The sequence below is a fragment of the Dermacentor andersoni genome, chromosome 5 (assembly GCF_023375885.2).
Source record: "Dermacentor andersoni chromosome 5, qqDerAnde1_hic_scaffold, whole genome shotgun sequence".
Taxonomy (NCBI): domain Eukaryota; kingdom Metazoa; phylum Arthropoda; class Arachnida; order Ixodida; family Ixodidae; genus Dermacentor; species Dermacentor andersoni.
The window spans coordinates 182,182,515-182,203,031 of NC_092818.1; the positions used below are offsets into that span (position 1 = coordinate 182,182,515).

The 20,517-nt window shown below is 43.1% G+C and overlaps 1 protein-coding gene across 1 annotated transcript in view; it reads right to left on the reverse strand.

The window, feature by feature from the left end:
• Nucleotides 1-20,517, reverse strand: part of LOC126531700 (disintegrin and metalloproteinase domain-containing protein 10-like) — a 65,084-nt gene that overhangs the window by 36,374 nt on the left and 8,193 nt on the right. Inside the window, exons 2-5 of the mRNA XM_050179372.2 lie at nucleotides 12,001-12,142; nucleotides 9,633-9,754; nucleotides 8,512-8,774; nucleotides 2,534-2,878 (exon numbers count right to left, since the gene is read on the reverse strand). Coding sequence (XP_050035329.1) covers nucleotides 2,534-2,878; nucleotides 8,512-8,774; nucleotides 9,633-9,754; nucleotides 12,001-12,142 — 872 coding nt within the window. The remainder of the gene's footprint in view (nucleotides 1-2,533; nucleotides 2,879-8,511; nucleotides 8,775-9,632; nucleotides 9,755-12,000; nucleotides 12,143-20,517) is intronic.

Here is a 20,517-nt window from a genome sequence, read left to right on the forward strand (position 1 = left end):
CATGATAAAAGGCAACATGAAAACAAAAAAATGTTCCTGAATGTGCTCTACAGCTTTTCAAATAACACTGCACGACAGAAAGGAGCCATTAGCAGTTAGAATTCCTGGGTAGTCTCCTTCGTAAGTGCTGAAAAAAATAGAAATGGTACATCGCTTGTGCGTCCAGGGGTTGTATTCTCTGGTAATTACCTTCAAAGATAGTTTCACTTTCACAAGATGTTGCAAGACTTCGCATTGAACACTTCCGAATGTGTGCCTGACAGCATTTCTGGCATTGTTGGTCGAATACTTCTTATTCATATAAGTCGTATCACCTTCGATGTGTATTTTTTTCAAGCTATCAAAAACACGATGCTGAAGATAAAGGCATCTCACTGCTGCTTCCCACCACTCGCTAAGCCACAATGCAGGCTTTTTTATGATTCAACTGCCTTACAGAATCCATTATTGCTTGCATGTACGACTCCTAGTCTTGCCCAGCAATGTGAAGCAGCTCTCTGTTGCACCAAATATGGCACTTTCAAAATTTACCATATCTACTCGCATAATGATTGCACTTTTTTGTAAAAAAAAAATTGATGCAAATTCAGGGGTGCGATCATTGCGCGGGTTAAATTTCCCGAAAAAAGAAAAACAATTTTTTTTTCATCCCGTGTTTGCTGCAAGATGACAACAGGTCAACAAATAGGTGGCTGCCGTTGTATGTAGTGCGGGACAGCAAAACAAAAATGGCAGCTGGCGGAGCAAGCCGACCGCGATTTTTCTTCTTCTCGCGAGTACATTACATGCGTTAAAACAGCTTCTTTCCGTATCAGTAATGAATAATATCGTTAACATCGGCAAGTTTGCGGCAATAACGTAGCCATGTCCACTTTGAGGGGACAGAAACTGATGGGCAAGCTTAGCTGCCAGTGACATAGAAACACATGGCGGGCATGCTGCAGAAACTGCGGTATTTGTCTTCACTACTATCATAATATGACACGTTTCCGCTAAGGGTGGGCGAATATCTTAGCTGTGTTACAAGTGTCGGCGTATGAATAGGGTACACTTCTAACGTATCAGTGTAAACGTGGCTGCTATCATTGCTGCTCGCGATTTGTTGTGTGTCCACGAGTGCAGACGAGAAGAATTGAAAGGCACCTTTTTTGTTGTTGACCACAACCATTATAAAGCCTACACATAATAAAGGCATGTTTGGTTGTAGCCTTTTTTTTTGTCATGGAAGTGCGGAAAGTGATGAAGGAATGAAATGGGGCATCTGCTTAAGTATGTTTGGTGCGTGCAGACCGCTTGGTTTGTCTTCAAGAGTTGTTCGCGTAGCATTCGACAGATGGTAAGCGCGATCATTATTAGCTAGACTTGGCACACGACACATGGCTGTGGCAAGTTCGGGGAGCGATCATTACATGGGAAACTTAAAAAATTGAATTTTGACAACAAAATTCAGGCGTGCGATCATTACACGAGTGCGATCATTATGCGAGTAAATACGATAATATCATGATATAGCAGAATCCGTCTGGTTAAATTCTTACCGAGTACTGGGAAATACTGAAGTGTCATTTATGCTTTGTGAGCACATAAGCAACATTCTAAAGAAGGAAATTCAAACATAATTTTGATATTGTATTACTGAAGACGAACCTCATCATAGTCAACACTGAAAAAGTGAATCATTGGGCACTGTGAAGCAGACATGAGCACTAACCATGCTCGTGCTCATGGTTAGATGCATTTTTCAAATGCAACAGTGACAGCAATGTCTGATGCTGTAAGAGTTAAAAGTGGAGCAATGTTTTGCTTAAGCACAGTCTTCATAATTTACAAATTCTTCCAAACATTTGAATTGTGTGGCATGTAACAAAAATCCACACTTCTGCATGCTTGCACCACCCAAAGAAGAGGCCATATTGCTGTGGCAAGTGTGAGGCCACCAAGAGCAATACGTGTTAAATGGTACCTTTTGAGGATAAGACTAATGAATTCGTTTTTGTGTGGTTCTGTACAACGATTCCTTCGGCTATGGTGGTTTCCTATTGCTTACTGCAATATCAAACCTAAAACACACATTCTCATTTCAGATGCTACTTCAATATGGTAATGCGGTTTGGCTGCATAAGGCAGACAGTATAGAGAGCTTTAGCTCCCATTTATATGTAATATTCTTTACAGACATACTAGTAGGTTATAGAAATCGCAGATGGCACTAACAATGCTGGTAGCAACATCTTGTGATGCTTTGTTTAGCAACACACCAAACAAATGTGCTATACGAGTGTTCTCGTCAAAGCAATATAAAATAAAAGAGACTTCATATTGTTGATTTCGTTGCTGCCAACGCTTTATGCCGGCAGATAAGTTGAGTACAGTTCATTACTGCAATAACAGTTGTGCCTTCTTTGCATAAACTTTGCACCACCAATCCGACAGCTTGCACTTACGTGCCCAATAACCCAACATTTTGTAAATGGTAATTACAAATACGGGCAAATTAAAACTCTCTAGTAATGCAGTCCTGTTCATCACGCACCCGTATCCTCTGCACAGCGAACTTGATATCCCGAATGCCATTGAAATTTGTGCTTCGGTAGATGCGGCTGGCAGCCTCGACATGCTGGGCTATGAGAGATGAGATCTCCTCGCGTGCCTTGACAGGGTCCCTGCCCGTGCTTGTGATGTGGTCCCAGAGGAAGGTGTCCGTCTGCACAAACAGGTTGCAGACGCGTCTCTTGGGCAGATAGCTGGTCCCTCCTGTGCCCAGATGCAGGCTGCCTGCCGACCGCAAATACTTGGCCTGCGGTGCCTCCGAAAAATGGTGATGCCGCTCCTCACTTGGAGAGCGCACAGCACGCCTTGGCTTGCTCCAGCCACTCTCCTGTAAGCAGGTTTCGAGAAAGTATGGGCAGGTCACTCTGACATGCATCCAAGGCACTAACTGCAACCATGCGAGCGTCACTCCCACAACATGCACATGCACGCCCACACACATTGCAATGCCTTTAAAACACTACACTAAAACCTCAATACAATGAAGCTGAAGTGGGAGCCAGAATTACTTTTTTATATCCATAACTTCATTACATCCGATATTACGTGTACTGCAACATGAATCTAAATGGGCATTTCAAAGGGAATTTCACTTATTTCATTATACAGATTATTTTGTTATATCCTGTTTTGTTATAACAAGGTTTGACTGTACAAGCATGCCCAACCATTCCTTCCAAACAAGTGTCGAAGTTGCAAAGGGGAGGACATGAGGAGTCTAACATCCCAGTAGACTTTTTCCATAGTGTGATCCTTTGGTGTTGGCAACATCCTTTCCACATAGCCGCCCTCTCGCTGCCTTTCTTTTATAAATCAAATGGTAAATAAACAAATTGGGCAGTTTTTTTCAAACAACGAAGCACCGAAAGTGATAGCAAGGTTTAGCATTGCAATGAAAATGCTCAGATAGTGTTCTAAGAATACATGGGAGTGATATGTTGGCATGACACAGCATGTTAGGCAAGTGCTGCTGCACAGCGGAAATAGTACCCTGGCGGCTATTAGGTGTTCCACAATGCTGGCATGATGAAGAGTTCCACTATCAGCATTGCAGTCCTCAAAACTCAATGTTGCGCAAGATGTGACCAAAAGAAAACCATCAGTGTATGTAGCTAGAAATGTGCTGTCTATTCCCCTCACATTACAGTATGCACCACGGTGTGGTACGCACACTGCTGCTCAGCAGGAACGCTAATGTTTCTGCGCACAATGTGTTGAGAATTGCTAGCGACCGTCGCACATTTCTTGCAACCATGGTTGGGGGCCCGGCGACGCACCAAGAGGGAGCCGGCGAACGGACGAGGGGTGCCCCGCTGGGCTGGCGTCCCAACCGGTGCCTCGACCCGCAACCTGATCCGTGCCCCGTGTTTTCGGAGGACCGCCTGCTGGGCGTGAATGGCCGGCGCCTCCGAGAAGGACAAAGGCGTCGGTGTGGCCAATGGACAACTTGGATTTTGTATTTTCCTTTTCTTGTCACTGCGATGTCTTTTGTAAAATGAACGTTCCGTCTTGAAGCGAACCCCGACGAGTGAGAATCGTTCCTTTGAGGCTCCTGTGTGCGCGGCCGCTACGTCGCTTGAAAGAGTCTCACGCAGTTTGTAGTCACACTCGCGAAGTGACCTCCACAGTGTTGGTCATAGCTTTTATTCCACACAACGCTCATGTTAGCAGTGGAAGGGAGACCCCTGCCCTTGCTCAGCTGCAGAAATGAGTGAGCAAAGTGTGAGGGTGTGTGCAATTGGCTTCATTGTTTTTTGCACTGCACATTTTTGGCAACCTTCTAACCCTCCATGCACGAGGCAGGCATGGGTTCTTGATACTGCTAGGACAGCAATAGTGGCGGCAGCACCAGCACAAATGCGCTCTGATAGTCCACACCAACTGCTATTACAATAAAAGACCAAAACGGCTGACTGGGCTGGATGAGCCTTCTTTGCGGTGCTAACCAATGACAGCAACGACAGGTGGCGAGGGCAATAGACAAGGAAATGATGCTACACTCAAGTATACAGCAACCTTACAGGAGGTACCTAAATGGCAAACTCACTCTTCTTTCTAAAGAGCCAGACTTATCTACAGACACATACTTATACCAGAGTCCTTCCATGTTTTTCTGGTCACGAAACTCCGCCGTCACACTATGGGAGAGGTTCATATGCTGCCCAAAGGTGCCACGACGCGGCGCCACTGTGCAACAGAGGGCATCGTTCGCGTACCGAAGCACGTGCGCAGTGCGAGGCGAGCTGAGTGATCGGGTGCGTTATGTGCATATGCTGCGCTATTTTTCGAGTGCTGGACAGTTTAGTTGAAGTGGCAGGGTGGGACAACGATGCCAAACACGTGTTGCAAGTAACAGCTGAAGAAGTAGGATGTTGGTATCTCTAACAAGCCATTAAAAAAAATTGCTGCATTTGTGATGTGGCTACTTGTGTTCGTTTAGAGAGTTGTTTTGCCATGTGTTATGAAATGCTTATCCTTTACACTTTCTTGTTTATAGAAACAATCGATTATGCATTCTGTATTTATTGCCATTCGTTTGCTGGTGTTTGTTTCCTGCCCCCCAATGCGTATATCTCATGTGTGATGTTATTTCTTTATGCTTATTATATCAGTGTCATGCTTTTAACAAACTTCTTGCATTGTGAATGGTGGACCATTCGTGACCTGACGCCTCTGTGCTGTCTGTATTTCGCTCCGCTTATTTTACATGATAAATAAATGATCGTGCTTGTATATGTTGTTTTTGCACCAACACGTTCTATTTCTTTTCTTAATCAAATTATAAAGTTTTTAACATATTGTAAATAGTTGAGCATTAAGAACCAAAATACCTAGTCCCATCGTTTCTGCGTTGGAACCACGAGCAGCGTGAATAAGTGCTGGGCTTTCTGACACTTCTAAACGACTGCTTGCTAAGGCAATTGCCTAATTACAATACAGCTAGTTTCAACTGTGCAAGTCCTAACACTTCACGTTCGCCTTAATCCGTTGCTAAAAGCCGCACCGAAGACATTTAGTAGCGAAGTTTGTCTTGCATTAATCCTACCTAAATCTCATTCAGAAATGGCATCGCTTTGAAGAGAAATCTTAAGGGCACGGAGCAGCTCCATTTCCTTTTCTTTGTTATTAAGTATTCTACGGCAGCAGCCCTTTGCAATAACAATTTCAGTCTTTTGATCTTATAAGATACTGCCCACAGTCAAGAGTCCTCCTCTGCCACAGTTTAACAGAAAGTGAACAGCTGTGCTCGGCGAACAATCTGGTGCTATGCGCCACGGAGAGTTGGCGCTTACTTACGGGTAAGCGGGGGTGCAACAGCCCATATGTTTGCATCTGGTGATAAGTGGGACCACTGGCGCTTTGTTGCGAATGTGTTTAAATTAAATTATGGGGTTTTACGTGCCAAAACCACTTTCTGATTATGAGGCATGCCGTAGTGGAGGACTCCGGAAATTTTGACTACCTGGGATTCTTTAACGTGCACCTAAATCTAAGTACACGGATGTTTTCGCATTTCGCCCCCATCGAAATGCGGCCGCCGTGGCCGGGATTTGATCCCGCGACCTCATGCTCAGCAGCCCAACACCATAGCCACTGAGCAACCACGGCGGGTGCGCGGTGTTTAATTTCAGGCAAATATTAAAAAACGGAGCCCACCGAAGTGTTGAGGCGAACGGCGATGATGAAATCTGGACAGAGACCGCCCGGCCATGTGCAGCGGACGCATTTTGACGGGGGCGAAATGCAAAACACCCATTTATTTAAATTTAGGTGCATTTTAAATATATTTAGTAGCGAAGTTTGTCTTGCATTAATCCTACCTAAATCTCATTCAGACATTTATTTATGTTTATTTAAATTTAGGTGCATCTTAAAGGATCCCAGGTGGTCAAAATTAATCCTGAGTCCCCACTACGGCATGCCTCATAATCGTATCGCGGTTCTGGCTCTTAAGATCCCAGATTTAAAATTTTTTTTTTTGGTTTGAGACCGCCGCAAGCTTCATGTTATGAGCGGCTTTTTTTTTTTTTTTCGTCCCGGGCGCTCATATAATGGCAGAAGACGCGCTCAGGCAGTAATTTAAGCATATTCAATGTTAAAAATAGTTACGTGAAACTAAAGCGACGGTTGAGGAAGTTGAGAAAGCTAGAATACCGAGGCTGCCCCACACACAACCACAGCGGTAGCATGCCCTCTCATGCACGATTGCGCCTCTAGTGGCAGGCGCTGGCTCTATATGAAACTGAGGCGGCAGTTTCGTGACCAGAAAAAAAAATGGAAGGACTCTGCTTATACATACGGCTCACTTCCATAAAATGCCACTGTTAGTACACGAAGAAAGCAAATGCTGCTACCAAGAGAGCATGCTGTAGTGGGTCAACCTTTCACATGTGTCAAGGCCACTCACATTGCTTGAAGGATATCTCCAAAACAGAAGCCAGTCGGTGTCTTTAGATAATGAACTTTCATCCCTTTTGCCTATCAGTTGTAGTGACCCACAAGGGAGCATATTGGGACCCCTTTTGTTCAATACTTACATAAATGATATTGTAAGCATAGATCCTTCCATTGATTTTGTGATATACGCGGACGATAGCACCCTACTTCTTTCAGGCCCTAACCTTAACGATTTAATGGTCAAATGTAATGACCTGCTACTAATTAAATTGTATATGTGGTCAAGGATGAATAAGTTAAAAATTAATCCTACAAAGTCCAAGGCTATAATAGTTTGCGCAAGAAACAAACCGATAATACCGCATTGCATGCTTCATTTTGAAGATCACCAAATAGAAATAGTTGATGTGCACAAGATACTTGGAGTATATTTTTCCTGTTATTTAAACTAGGACGCCCATACTGACTTTGTCTGCAAGAAACTCTCTTCCATCTGGGGGTTTCGTCACCATGTTGTGAAACTTTACCTTTGAAATGTAAATTACTGTAGTTTTCTACAGTAATTAGTTTTCTACAGTAAATGTAGTTTTCTCACCTTAACTACTGCAATTTAGTATGGGCCATAATGACCAAAACAAACATAAATAAGGTTATCGTACTGCAAAAGAAAATTGTTCGAATATTTGCCAATGTTGATAATACAACTAGTACCTCCAAGTATGCTTTTGAAGCACATAACGTTGTCCGGGCCAACCATTTGTATCACTTTAAGTTGTTACAAAAGATGTATTTTTCTACGGCATCCATTGCAGATTTTTATTCGACTCTGACATCTTTGGACATGCGTCATGCTAACATACACACAAGAATTATTAATACATGGAATATACCATGTTTTCGCACTAATTATAACTTACAAATGTTGTCTTGCAACCTGGCCCATGTTCTAAACACGTATAAACACACAATAGGATATACCAAAGCTGAGCTGCCGAAATATTTTGTTGAAATGCAATTTTATGTCTTTATGTTTTGCTTGATTATTCCTATTATCTAATTCTGAACATTTGTATGACCATTTGAGCATTTCTATTTTCAATTCTATTGTTTAAATTTTTGTGCAAGGATTATTAGACTCTTTATGTATAACTGGTGAATGTTTTCTCTTTATAGACTGTAACTATTGCATGTGTGTCTGATTTCTGTACCACTCATGTGCTACTGCTTGTAGGGGTTTTCTGGACATAGTCAAGCTGCTCATGCAGCTTATAGCCAGAAAACCCTCCAGTTGAACCTAGAAAATAAAACTTATACTTACTTATCATGAAAACCATTGCCAAAGAATACAAATGCTATTATAATACAGCACTTTCTATCGTCAAGGTAAGACACTTGCTCTGTAACCTAGACAAGAGATTAAAATCCCAGGGTGGGCTTAAAACATTAATTGGTTCAGAACACTGCCCAACATTGTCTCCCAGAATGTTACACCTACAAATTATGGCTGGAAGGGCTCGGGCACATGGAAGAACAGAAGCAATGCTGAAATGGTAGACAACTCACAGCCGTGTCTGGCACAGCGCTGTTGGCAACCCTGTCCATCCACTGCCGCACATCCTCCGTGATGCCACAGCCAGGCTGAGTAGTGTCGTTTTCGTGGTCTGGAAGCTCAACATCATTGGCAGAATACATGATGGAGTGGTATGGTCGGTCTTCAGCAAAGTATTTGTTGGCCCGCTCTGCGTAGTAGTGGCCCTTTGTTGTCTCGATGCGTCCCTCAAAAACACCATCGTGTAGAGCCCCAAATACATGACTCGTTGGCTCCCCTGCAAGAGACAAAGAGCAAAGATTGTTAGTGAAGCGATAAAAGGGTTGTTACAATTCAACCTCTGAGTATTGCTCTGAATACCAGACTAGCACAAGAAAGCACGACTGTTAACGTTACTTGTAATTACTACAGATGTCTTACGAAGTTGTTAACACTTTCAACATCTTACTAATATTTGTACACAGCTCCTGCTGGGCCATGCTTTATCACATCTGCAAACTTTCTGCTTATCTGCTGCTGACTGTTCTCATATTCTTACAGCGCATAAAATGATGGTTGCCCGGCTGTAATTTTACTTTGCATTAGCTGGATGGATGGATGTTATGAGTGTCCCCTTTGGAACGGGGTGGTGGGTTGCGCCACCAAGCTCTTGCTATTATACTGCCCAATTTCCTACCTAGGCTAAAAAAAAAAAAAAAAAAAAAAAAAAAAAAAAAAAAAAAGAGAAAGAAAAAAACACTATGAACTACCACACCCAAATTTTCTTATTGCCTATTGCGAACTGTGCTTTTGTATGTCTCCGCTTTTGTCGTTTCCCTACTTTTCTTCCACCAATCCTCGAATCGCTTCTTACTAATGCCTATTGCGGACATGTTTATTTTTCCACTGCTCCCACTACAGCTTTCTTAGCACTGAAACGCCCCCAAAATTCCCTTTTCAAGAACTGACATTTTTGCTGTTACAGAAAGATCCAGCACTGTCATTTGTCATTAATCAAACTTCCTTTAGTACGGGTCCTTCATAGTGTTGGAAGATTTCAAGGGAGGCCTGCCCATCTGCGACGGGTGCACGAACGTGCAAGCAAGTAATATGAAGGTCCAACAGAGACCGGAAAGTCCTGAATGACCACACTCACCTACTAAATGCCCTGAGTAAATGTGTGACAGGTCTACGTCCAGCGGTCTCCTGTCGTGTGCTTCTATCACAAGGTCATTGCTGAATACTGATGTGTCACGTTTTAGCCTTAAATGAAAATGTCTGAAAAATCAAGCAATGCACACCACGTTAGTCAACAAGCAGTGCAGCTTCATAGGTTTCATAGCTGAAAAGACCACATGTATTGACAATGAGAAAACAGGACCAGCATTGATCCTCTTCTGTTGTTTTCTTTTAGTGCTATAAATCTACAAAACTTTATAACAAGGACAAATATAAACCCTTGTTAAGAAGCACTTAATGTCCAAATCGCTGCCATAAATAAACTGGGTAGTGGTTGCAGAAGAAGAATGATTAATCAAAGATTTATGCTTTTTACAAACATGAGTACACTAGAGAGAGAGAACTCTCCCTAAGTAAACTTAAGATACTGACTACATGCACAAAGCAGGCTGAAGAGTACTTGCAAATTCATAACAGATTTATGTAACATCTCTAACAGATCTAAAACTTCTATAACAGATCTCCTTAAACGTAATGGCTTCTCTTCGATTACAGAACAAAATCGTGTTTCCAGATTAAAATTCTTTTTTCAGCTAATGAATGGCCACTACGATATTGATACCTTGCACATCTTAACACCTTTAACTGGTTATGCTACTTGTCATAAACACTCCCTAGCAGTAACCCCATTAACACTGCATAACTGCTTCAAGTACTCTTATTTTACAAGAACAATAGTTGATTGGAATAAACTTCCTCATGAAGTCGTAACACTAAATTCTTTATCTCGTTTTCAGGTGCACCTGCATTCTTGACTCAACCGCACATAGTTTATTTGCTCCTTTTTTCATGCGTTCTGTCCTTTTTGCCATGCTGAATTCAAGCGTCAGCATTATTGCTTGAACTGTATGTTTATATGAATGTACTTGTATGTTCCGACCCTGCTATTGTAAAAGATTGCAGTCATCATCATCATCATCAGCCTGGTTACGCCCACTGTAGGGCAAAGGCCTCTCCCATATTTCTCCAACAACCCCGGTCATGTACTAATTGTGGCCATGCCGTCCCTGCAAACTTCTTAATCTCATCCGCCCAGCTAACTTTCTGCTGCCCCCTGCTACGCTTCCCTTCCCTTGGAATCCAGTCCGTAACCCTTAATGACCATCGGTTATCATCCCTCCTCATTACATGTCCTGCCTATGCCCATTTCTTTTTCTTGATTTCAACTAATATGTCATTAACTCGCGTTTGTTCCCTCACCCAATCAGCTCTTTTCTTATCCCTTAATGTTACACCTATCATTCTTCTTTCCATAGCTCGTTGCGTCGTCCTCAATTTGAGTAGAACCCTTTTCGTAAGCCTCCAGGTTTCTGCCCCGTAGGTGAGTACTGGTAAAACACAGCTATTATATACTTTTCTTTTGAGGGATAATGGCAACCTACTGTTCATGATCTGAGAATGCCTGCCAAACGCACCCCAGCCCATTCTTATTCTTCTGATTATTTCCGTCTCATGATCCGGATCCGCAGTCACTACCTGCCCTAAGTAGATGTATTCCCTTACGACTTCCAGTGCCTCGCTGCCTATTGTAAATTGCTGTTCTCTTCCGAGACTGTTAAACATTACTTTAGTTTTCTGCAGATTAATTTTTAGACCCACTCTTCTGCTTTGCCTCTCCAGGTCAGTGAGCATGCATTGCAGTTGGTCCCCTGAGTTACTATTTTATAGGAGGTTGTGGCCAAGTACTGCACCAGGGTGGCCAATCCTGCTCTGGTGAGGGAGTGCGTTACCGGTTCTGGCCACCGGGATCAGGCCACACTCCAGGCCTGTTTATGCAATTTTATCAACACACGGATTTTATTTTTTTTTTCCCCGGTGGAAAATTGCCGGCACCGGGATTCGAACCACGGACCTCTTGCACGCGAGGTGGGTGTTCTACCTCTACGCCACCACTGCATATTTGCAGTATCTATATTGCAGTATCTATAAATAAATATAGCATGAGCTCCCTTAGATGGTGCAAGGCAGATTACATGAGAGCGTTGCCCTGAATGTACATAGTGGTTGCCATGGCTCTCAAAGCTCTTTTCTAAAGCTAACTTAAAATGTCTGAGAAACATTGCATATAACAGTAAACAGAAACTATGAACCATTGGTAGACAATTTGAGCACTTAATACTTACAAGCACATCATGATATACCTGATACCTGCATGTAAAATACTACCAGCAGACATGCACTCGCATGCACAATCTTTCTGCAAACATGCTGGCAATGAAAAGTGCCTCCTAGAGGCATGAGATAGCAGCACATATCAAATATAGGGCTTCCTGAGCGGGCCCTACCTGTTATGTGCGTAAAACTTGAGGTGGAGTGCTGTGTCATAGTCTTGAGGAGACCTTTTGATCCGCATGTGTCGTTCATGGACATCATTGTGATTGTATATCAAAGGCTCATAGTGTCGTACAAACCTATTAAGTCTTCTTGCTGCAAAGAGAACACAAACACTGTACAGAATAATTTCTCACTACAACATAAGCATGCTTTCGTTCTATGACAGTCAGGCTATGAGGAAGCTCAGCCATCAAAACAGAAACTGGAAGATAAATATGGCACTGCCTTTTGTAAGCTATAGCCTTCCTGCTGTGAGGAGGACAGGAAGGTCGTGAAACGCATGTACCACGTGAACATTTCAAGACAATGCGAGTCTGCCAAAATCCCCTTCAGGTGCCAATTTAGGCCTGTCCACTGAAAATATATTTCACCTCATTTCTTGCATTTTCAGAATTGTAAGAAACACACAGCTACAGAACAGATTGAAAATTTTCAATCCATCAGTGATTTTTGTTAAGTTTACAGAATATGGACTTTATGCGAGAACTCTCTATGGGACTGAAAAGAACGAGTCTTTCATGTCCAGAATATTTGGAAAGCAGCCATTGAGCCACTTTAAAAATATCCCCGATAAAAAACTTTGTGAGAAACAATGAAAAAAGTGAACCTGCTATAAGACACTGATACCAGGAGCCATCTGCCCAGCCATCTACCTTCCAGCTAATTTACCTAAAACACTCAACACATATAATTCAAACTTGTAGCACAAACAAAATCAGAAATATCTTAAAAATAATTATTTTGCTCTGTGCTTTATGCCTTTGATGCACTATATTCATGTGCATAGTTGTGCACACAGTGCCTACAGGGAATATTGGAGATTGGCATGAAACCAGCCACTTTGGAATAAAAGTAATCCAGCTTTTCTGTGGATGTGACAATATCACAAGCAAGTGTAGAATACTAAGTGTGTAGAATACTAAGTGAGGCTGTCTTAAAGCTTGAGCAGTTGACGCATTTTTATGGCTTCACACACATAGCACACTGAATGCAAACCCGAGGGTAATGCACCAAATTTTTAGCGAGACTTATTGCTTTACTAAGCTACTGTTGGTTTAGTAATCATGGTATGAAGTCCCAACTGCTGCAGTATACAAGAAATAATTATACCGTTCTCTATTACGCTCAGTTCGAAACAAAATGAGTACCAAGGCAAATTTTGCATTTATTCCTCTGACAGGTGACTGCTGCAATCATAGATATTATGCAGAATTGTCCACATATTTTCACACTGAGTACAACTAGTCAATGCTATGTTGAAAGACTGTGCTCTTTCTGAAAGCATGAGTGCTTGCTGTGGCCACTGGTAACAGCAATTTTTTAGAGTGAATGCCAAGTTTTAGGTAAAAATTCCGCTTTTCTGTTTAAAGAACATTTTAACTGGCATTATATATAGCTGGACAAATACATATTGACTTTTCCGAATACAACTACAGGAAGCATTGAATATCGAATCAAATATAGAATAATAGTTAAATGAGATGCATCTATTTACAGCAAGATTAGGTGCGAGGGGCCAGTTGCCACTACTGCAATAAATTCAGCTGTCAGAGAAAAAGGATCAGTTTCAAGGACAAGGTCTTCTTTGGAGACTTAACATCGATTTGGGGTTCATAGAACTGGGTACCCGGATACTTTCATTTTCATCAACTTGGACTATTGAATGCCTTCCAGAGTGCGTAGCACAGTGAAAAGGGCATCAAATTGAAGCTTGGAATGAAAAAAAAGTACCAAGTTAGTGTAGAGCTATGTACAGAGTAGTAATAATGTAAAATTAATGCAAGAAAGCTGAAATGAAACCCAGATGCACTCACTCAAACTGCGCACACCTAGAAACACAACCAGAAGGGCGGCTTTACTGAATGGAAAATACAGGGCCAACCCCCGACATAGTACAGTCTAAACAACAAGCCGCATGGTACACTAATGCACCTAAGAATACTGTCTTTCTTTGATGCCAACCGCTGTTGACTTGTCCTATATCCACAATGTCACTCAATGTCATTTAAAAAATGCTCAAACAGCCTCTCAACATATTTAGAGCTTGATTGAAAACAAGCTTTCCAAGAATGAATAGCTGTTGTATAAACAGCTTTCCGAAAATGGTAAACGAATGCTTGCCAAAAGAAGAAAAGTTGTGGGGGAGGGGGGGATGTTACTGAAGAACCTGTGTGCCGTAAACACATGTAAACAGGTCCACTGCAAGTAAAACAGCACTGGTTATAGTATAAAAAATAAAGATGCTAAGTGACTCGACTTCCAAAAACACGACACGATGAACTACAAGCAAAAATCACGGTTGTCATGTACGCTTCTGCCAAGAAGCCAAAACCAAAGCTTGCATTACCCAATTTGTATCTCCCTTTCTTTGAAGATATTTGTTAATATTTCATTTCTGACAATTTGCGATACTTCTTTAGTAGACCAAGAGCACTAGCAAGATTTTACAGTAGGCTGTTGCAAAATATTTGGTTAGTTCTGAGTATTCAGAATGCCAAATAGTTCCTTTTCAAACATAAATAGTTATTGTGTAATATTTGTCATATTCAGAATGTCGAATATTTGGCCACCCCTAGCATTATACAATACCATGCATTTTACAACATTCCAGCCGACTTTCGTAAAATGTGCTAAAGTGCAAGAAGTCGTAGAGTGCTTTTGCAACCACTTAGGTCAAGTGCAACTTAAAAAAATTTAATTGCTGGTAAACATAATGCGACAAACACTAACACGTTACAGGTCTTTTATGAGGGAAGACAAGTGGTATGCCCCCTTGGTTTTGCTTCGTGTATCACTTTTATTTCAATAAATAAATGACAGCTTCCTGATATCTTGCAGCAGACATAGAATGTGATTATGGTTTTGATCATCTGCTCAAGCTATTATGAACATATTAATGTGATTTGCAATAGGTCTCTTGTGAGAGGAAACAAGTTGTTTTTCCCCTAGGTTTTACCTTATGTATCAATTTTGTTGCAGAAATAAATGTCACCTTTCTCATATGTTGCAGTACACATAGAGTGATTATGGTTTTGATCACCTTCTGACGCTATCATGAACAAGGTCATGTGATTTGTAATCAAAGCATGTGAAAAGCGGTGGGTGTCAAGTTGTTCTAAACTGAATGAATGCACTATCAGTGCACAGATGAAGACTGATGGCTTCTCTGTGCATTGGAGTTTTTGGGGTATTACTTTGTGCTCAGACAAAATTATTTTTCAAAAGGCATGCTTAAGGATGTGACAATTGACCATTTGCACAGATATTTATTCTCTCTGAAATCGATGGTTCGAAGTTAATTCGTCTAGTCAGGAGAAGGCATTATGAAAAGGTAAAAGAGAAACACCAACCGAAAATGAGAAGGTTTATAAACTTCAAGATGTTTGGAAGCCTTGTTCACAAAAAAGTGGCTCAACGAAGCGAACTTGTGTTCATTTTAGTATGTGATCCGAGGCACCTAGCATACGCAGGTGGACGATTGCCATAATTTCTGTTTAGGTTTTTTTTTCGTAGTCTGGATAAGAGGCAATTCCAGATACTGACATGAACACCAGTTTCTTTCTTCCGTGATTATGCTTGCCTTGTCCCAGTCAACCTCATGATTAGAAGTTGCTACATGTTCCGCAAGTGCGTTGGAGACAACATTCTTCTTTCTGACGTCATTCATATGGTCTTTCAGCAGTCTCAAAATTTCCGCTCTTGGCAATATAAACATAGTCACAGTCTGCACAGGGAATTCTATAAACGAACGCCTGGAAACTTTTCTTTTTTTTCTTGAGCCGGTCTTTTCCGTGCACGAGTTCCATGCTTCAGCTTACGAGTGGGCACATGTGCCATGTGTACGTCAAATGTCCGCAGAATTCGTGCCAATGCCTCACTGACCCCTGGCACATAGATGACGGCTGCATGGGTCCGGGATCGCACCACGTCCAATGAGTTGAGTTGTTGAGTTGAGTGGTTGTAGGCTACTGGTGGGATTAGCCTTGCAGTTGCTGCCGGCAATTGCTCCACCATAGCGACACTTAAAATAATTTTGTCACATAAATCATACACAGACGTCACAATTACAAATGGTCACTCCTAAGGTCACCATGTGGAGGCCAAATCCGTGTCCCGCAGGTAATTTAAAAGAAGGTGAGAAACCTTCTTACACAGCTGGTTCCTGCGCGGGAAAACAATGTCCTGAAGAGAACTGTGGGGAACTCCTGTCCTCTTGAGGGACCTGAATAACACACTCCTTTCCGCGTTATACAGAGTACAGCACATTAGGTAATGTTCTATGTCACTGCACACACCACACGTTGAACATAATGGGGACAACGCCAGGCCAGTCTTATACATCCATGCAGGGGTACGAGCAGAGCCCAAGCAAATGCAGAGCAGTAAAGTGGCCTGGTTTCTTTTGAGACCCTTGATCACACATAGCTTATGAGGTGAGCTCCACAAAGAACTGAAGTGGCACAACACCACTTCTCTGAAGAGTCTCTTGTCCTCTTAGGGCACTTTTCTCAATGGATTCCCAGACAACGCTCTATGGGCGAGGCTGTCCGCCATCTCGTTGCCTATGATACCTATGTGCCAGGGCACCCATTGAAAACGTATGGAGAAGCCTTTGATATGGAGATTGTGCACCGAGCGTAGGGAGCTAAAATATAAGGCATCAGTAGGAAACCCGTGCTCTAACCTTTGAAGGGCAGATTTTGAATCTGTAAGAATGACAACAGGTTGAGGCGTACAAAACCGTAGCTTCTTTAGAGCTGCCTCAATGGCAACGCTTTCGGCCGTTGTGGAGGACACGACTGCAGTGAAGCGAACAGACCAATCGTACTTCAAAGAGGGAATGTGAAAAGCAGCTGCACTAGATCCTCTGACCTTGTCCACAGAGCCATCAGTAAATATTTGAAGATGACATGCATATTCAGTCTCAAGATGTTCCAGTGCCAGCGAACGCGTTGCCGCCAAAGGAGAACTCCGCTTGGCGCGAGCTTGAGGAATTGTCAATGAACAATAGAGGCTCGCGAATGACCAAGGTGGTTTCAACTTCTTAGTTCGACCTCTAGCGTCAAGACCAAGGTAACCAAGATTATTTAGTGTCAAGTACGCTCGGGACTCAGATCTCTTTCGAAGGCGCTGTAGAAGGGCTCGCCCGGCTACCGTCTGTTTGAGGCGGCCAATTTGCATCAATAACTTTTGCGAAGCGACTAGGCTAAGAGGTCTCAATAGAGACTCAAAGTACTGCCTTGTTGGGAGCAGTCTGCGGAACGCCAAGAGCCCTCCTTAGGCCCTTTCTGTGCAAAACCTCAATTCGTTCCAGCTGCGATAGCGAGGGGGAAATTAAAGAGAGCTGGTACATTATTCGACTCGCCACCAGTGCATCGTGCAGCCTGATCATTGAAGAAGGGTGATTTCCCCATTGCTCACTTGCAACTCAACGGATCACATTGAGACGCGAAGATAGTGATGTCACAACTGAGTCCACAGCTCGTCGCCACTGTAGACTGTAGTCAATAACGACTCCCAAAAAGCGCTTGTGCGTCCATTGACGAAGGCAAGATTGATCAAGGTCTATCTTCAGCCACGTGTACCGTCTTCCTCTACCTGGAAACATGATGAAGCCAGATTTTTCCACCGACAACCCAACACCTTGAAGGTAATTTGGTACTGAAAGTAATGCCTGTCGAGCTATCAGAGCTAAACGATTGTGTTGATATCCGGTTAACCAAAGACAAATGTCATCCGCATATATTGACATATGGGCATGCCTGCAATGTTTTTGCAGTTCAACGGGAAGATCAGCCATTACAACATTAAAGAGCATTGGGGAAAGAACACTTCCCTGAGGTACACCTCGCGACACCGCCCTTTCGGTGCTTATGGTACTTCCTAACTGCACTTGAATTTTACGATCACTGATAAATGAGTGAACGAATTGCAGAAGATAGCCCTGTACGCCCATGGCCTGCAAACTACTGAGTATTGAGCTCTGAAGGACGCTATCATAAGCCTTTGATACGTCTAGGAAAATAGCTAGTGTTGAAAGGCCGAAAGCTCTATGATGTTCAATATGGCTTATCAAGTCCAAGACGCTATCTTGCACGCTTAAACCTGTGCGGAATCCAGTCATGCAAGTTGGCAGAGCCCTTCTATCTTCGAGAAACCATGATAAACGCTTACTTGCCAGCTTCTCCATGAACTTAGCCACACACGACGTCAGTGATACAGGACGATACGAGGCCAAGTCTGCCACTTCTTTGCCGGGCTTCAGCACTGGGACAACACAAGCCACCTTCCATGAAGGAGGAATGTCGCCAGTCTCCCCGACTCGATTGAGATAGCTTAGGAGCATCTTCCGGTGTTCCAGAGGTAGGTTCTGCATCATCTGGTTGGTAATGCCGTTTGCACCTGGTACACATCGACGCCGCAGGCTGTTGAGTGCTGTCTGTAGCTCTTGAAGTGTGAACGCGGCGTCCATCACAGACGTAGATATTGCAGGCAGAGCGCAGGGACGAATTCCTGAACTTGCACTTACGAATGCATCTGCAAATTCCTCTGCCAAGCGCACGAGAGGTTTCTGCTTGTGCAGCGCAAGCGCTTTGAAAGGTTTACTAGGACGGGAATCACCAGCATGTCCAATGAAGTACTATTGCGTGTGCACCATTCTATGGATTGAGTAAGACTAACAGGGTGCCTGCAACCTAAAAATTCACGGCGCACCTTGAACAGGTCAGAGGCAAGGTCATCTTTGCTGGAGCAAATCCTATGCACTCTTTGTATCAGGGAAGAGGCAACTGAGTGTTTGTGGCAGGCCGGGGGAATAGACTCGTAATGCAAGTAGCGACTGGTGTGCGTCTCCTTCCTGAAGACACCAACAGAAAGGAGTCTGTTTTTCCCCTCTACCGGCACGTCTAGAAAATGAAGACCAACCAGAGACCTCTGTTTCCATTGTAAACTGGTAAACTGAATGGATGTCTCTATGCTGTTGAGATGTGCCAAGAATGCCTTTAAAGATTCCTTCCTGACAATCCAAAATAGTAATCAATATAGCACAGAAAAATCTTTTGGGGGGCAGTCGAAGGAAGACAAAGCCTGTGTCTTCACAGACTCCATGGCAAGGTTAGCCATCATAACTGAAATTGAAGCACCCATCACGGTTCCATGCACTGGTTTGTAGACCACATCCCAAAACGCAAAGTATATGGTTTCAAGGCATAACTTCAGTAGCTCAAGAAGATTGGGTACGTCTATTGGAGATCTGTCACAGAGTAAGGCAACTCAGCACACCTCCAGCACCAGACCCACGGGAACACTGGTGAAAAGTGACTTCACATCAAAGGAAAGTAACATTTCATTGTCGTCAACTGTGATGTCATGCACCTTTTCAATGAACTCATAGGAGTTCCGGATTAATGAAGTGCCTTTTCCCACAAGAGGCGTGAACATGCAATGAAGGTAGCCAGAAAGCTTGCACAAGGGGGAACGTGTGAAGTCCACAATCAGACACATGGGAATGCCCGGCTTATGAACCTTCAGCAGGCCGTATAATGCGGGTGCCGAGCCGTTACGGCAGAGAAGCGAGTAGTATAAAGACTTCTTGTGCGGGAGAACAAAATCGAAGGCATCAAGAAGTTTCTGTAGTTCCCTACCACTTTGAGCGTAGGATTCCGCTTAAGGCAGACACACATTCCGTTATCTTCAAGAAGGGCGTTTTTGTAGTCTCCTTTGTCCAATGTGACAGTAGCATTACCTTCGCCAGCAGGTAGAATTACGATGTTAGGATTTCTGCAAAGATTTAACAGCGTTCGCTAGCTCTGGGGGGAGGGCAGTCGAGGCATGAAGTTAAAAGTTTTGCGAGAATGCTTATAGCATGAGTGTCAGCTTCTTCCCACTGGGGGCAGTCAATGTGGTCGATGGTGCACTCTACCACCCAGATTATCTTCATTTTGTCTGGTGCAGGTCCAGTGTTAACATTTAGCCCCAACTCAAGAATGGTGTGCTCATGTTGAGTGGGGACATAGGAGGACAAGTTGCGCACTGCCAACGTGCACGACCAGGCAGAATGTAGCCACGGAAGGGCTGCAGTCTTGTCAACTTGTTGCCATCGGCCAGCTTGGTATGCCAAGCATGACCTGCAGCCTTGAGGTGCGCATGTGATTGAATGGTGGTTAAGTCATACGGGTACTGCTGCTGAAGACAGCACCTGTGTGGCTTCTGTACGAAAGCCGAGACGTCTTGAAGTTTTTTTAAACTGTCTCATTTTCGGTCAGTATTTCTCTGGTTTACCTTTTCACTTATTCTCTCTCAGTTATAAAAATAAAAATTATTGTTTGCAATCCCAATCTCAATGCTGTTTGAAACAGCTAGTTGAAGTAAGAATGTGTTCTATTTATATCTTGAAGTTATGTTTAATGTGTGTTGAATCACGGGCAGGGTAACCTCATTATACCAGCAACTCAGCTACCACAAGCTTA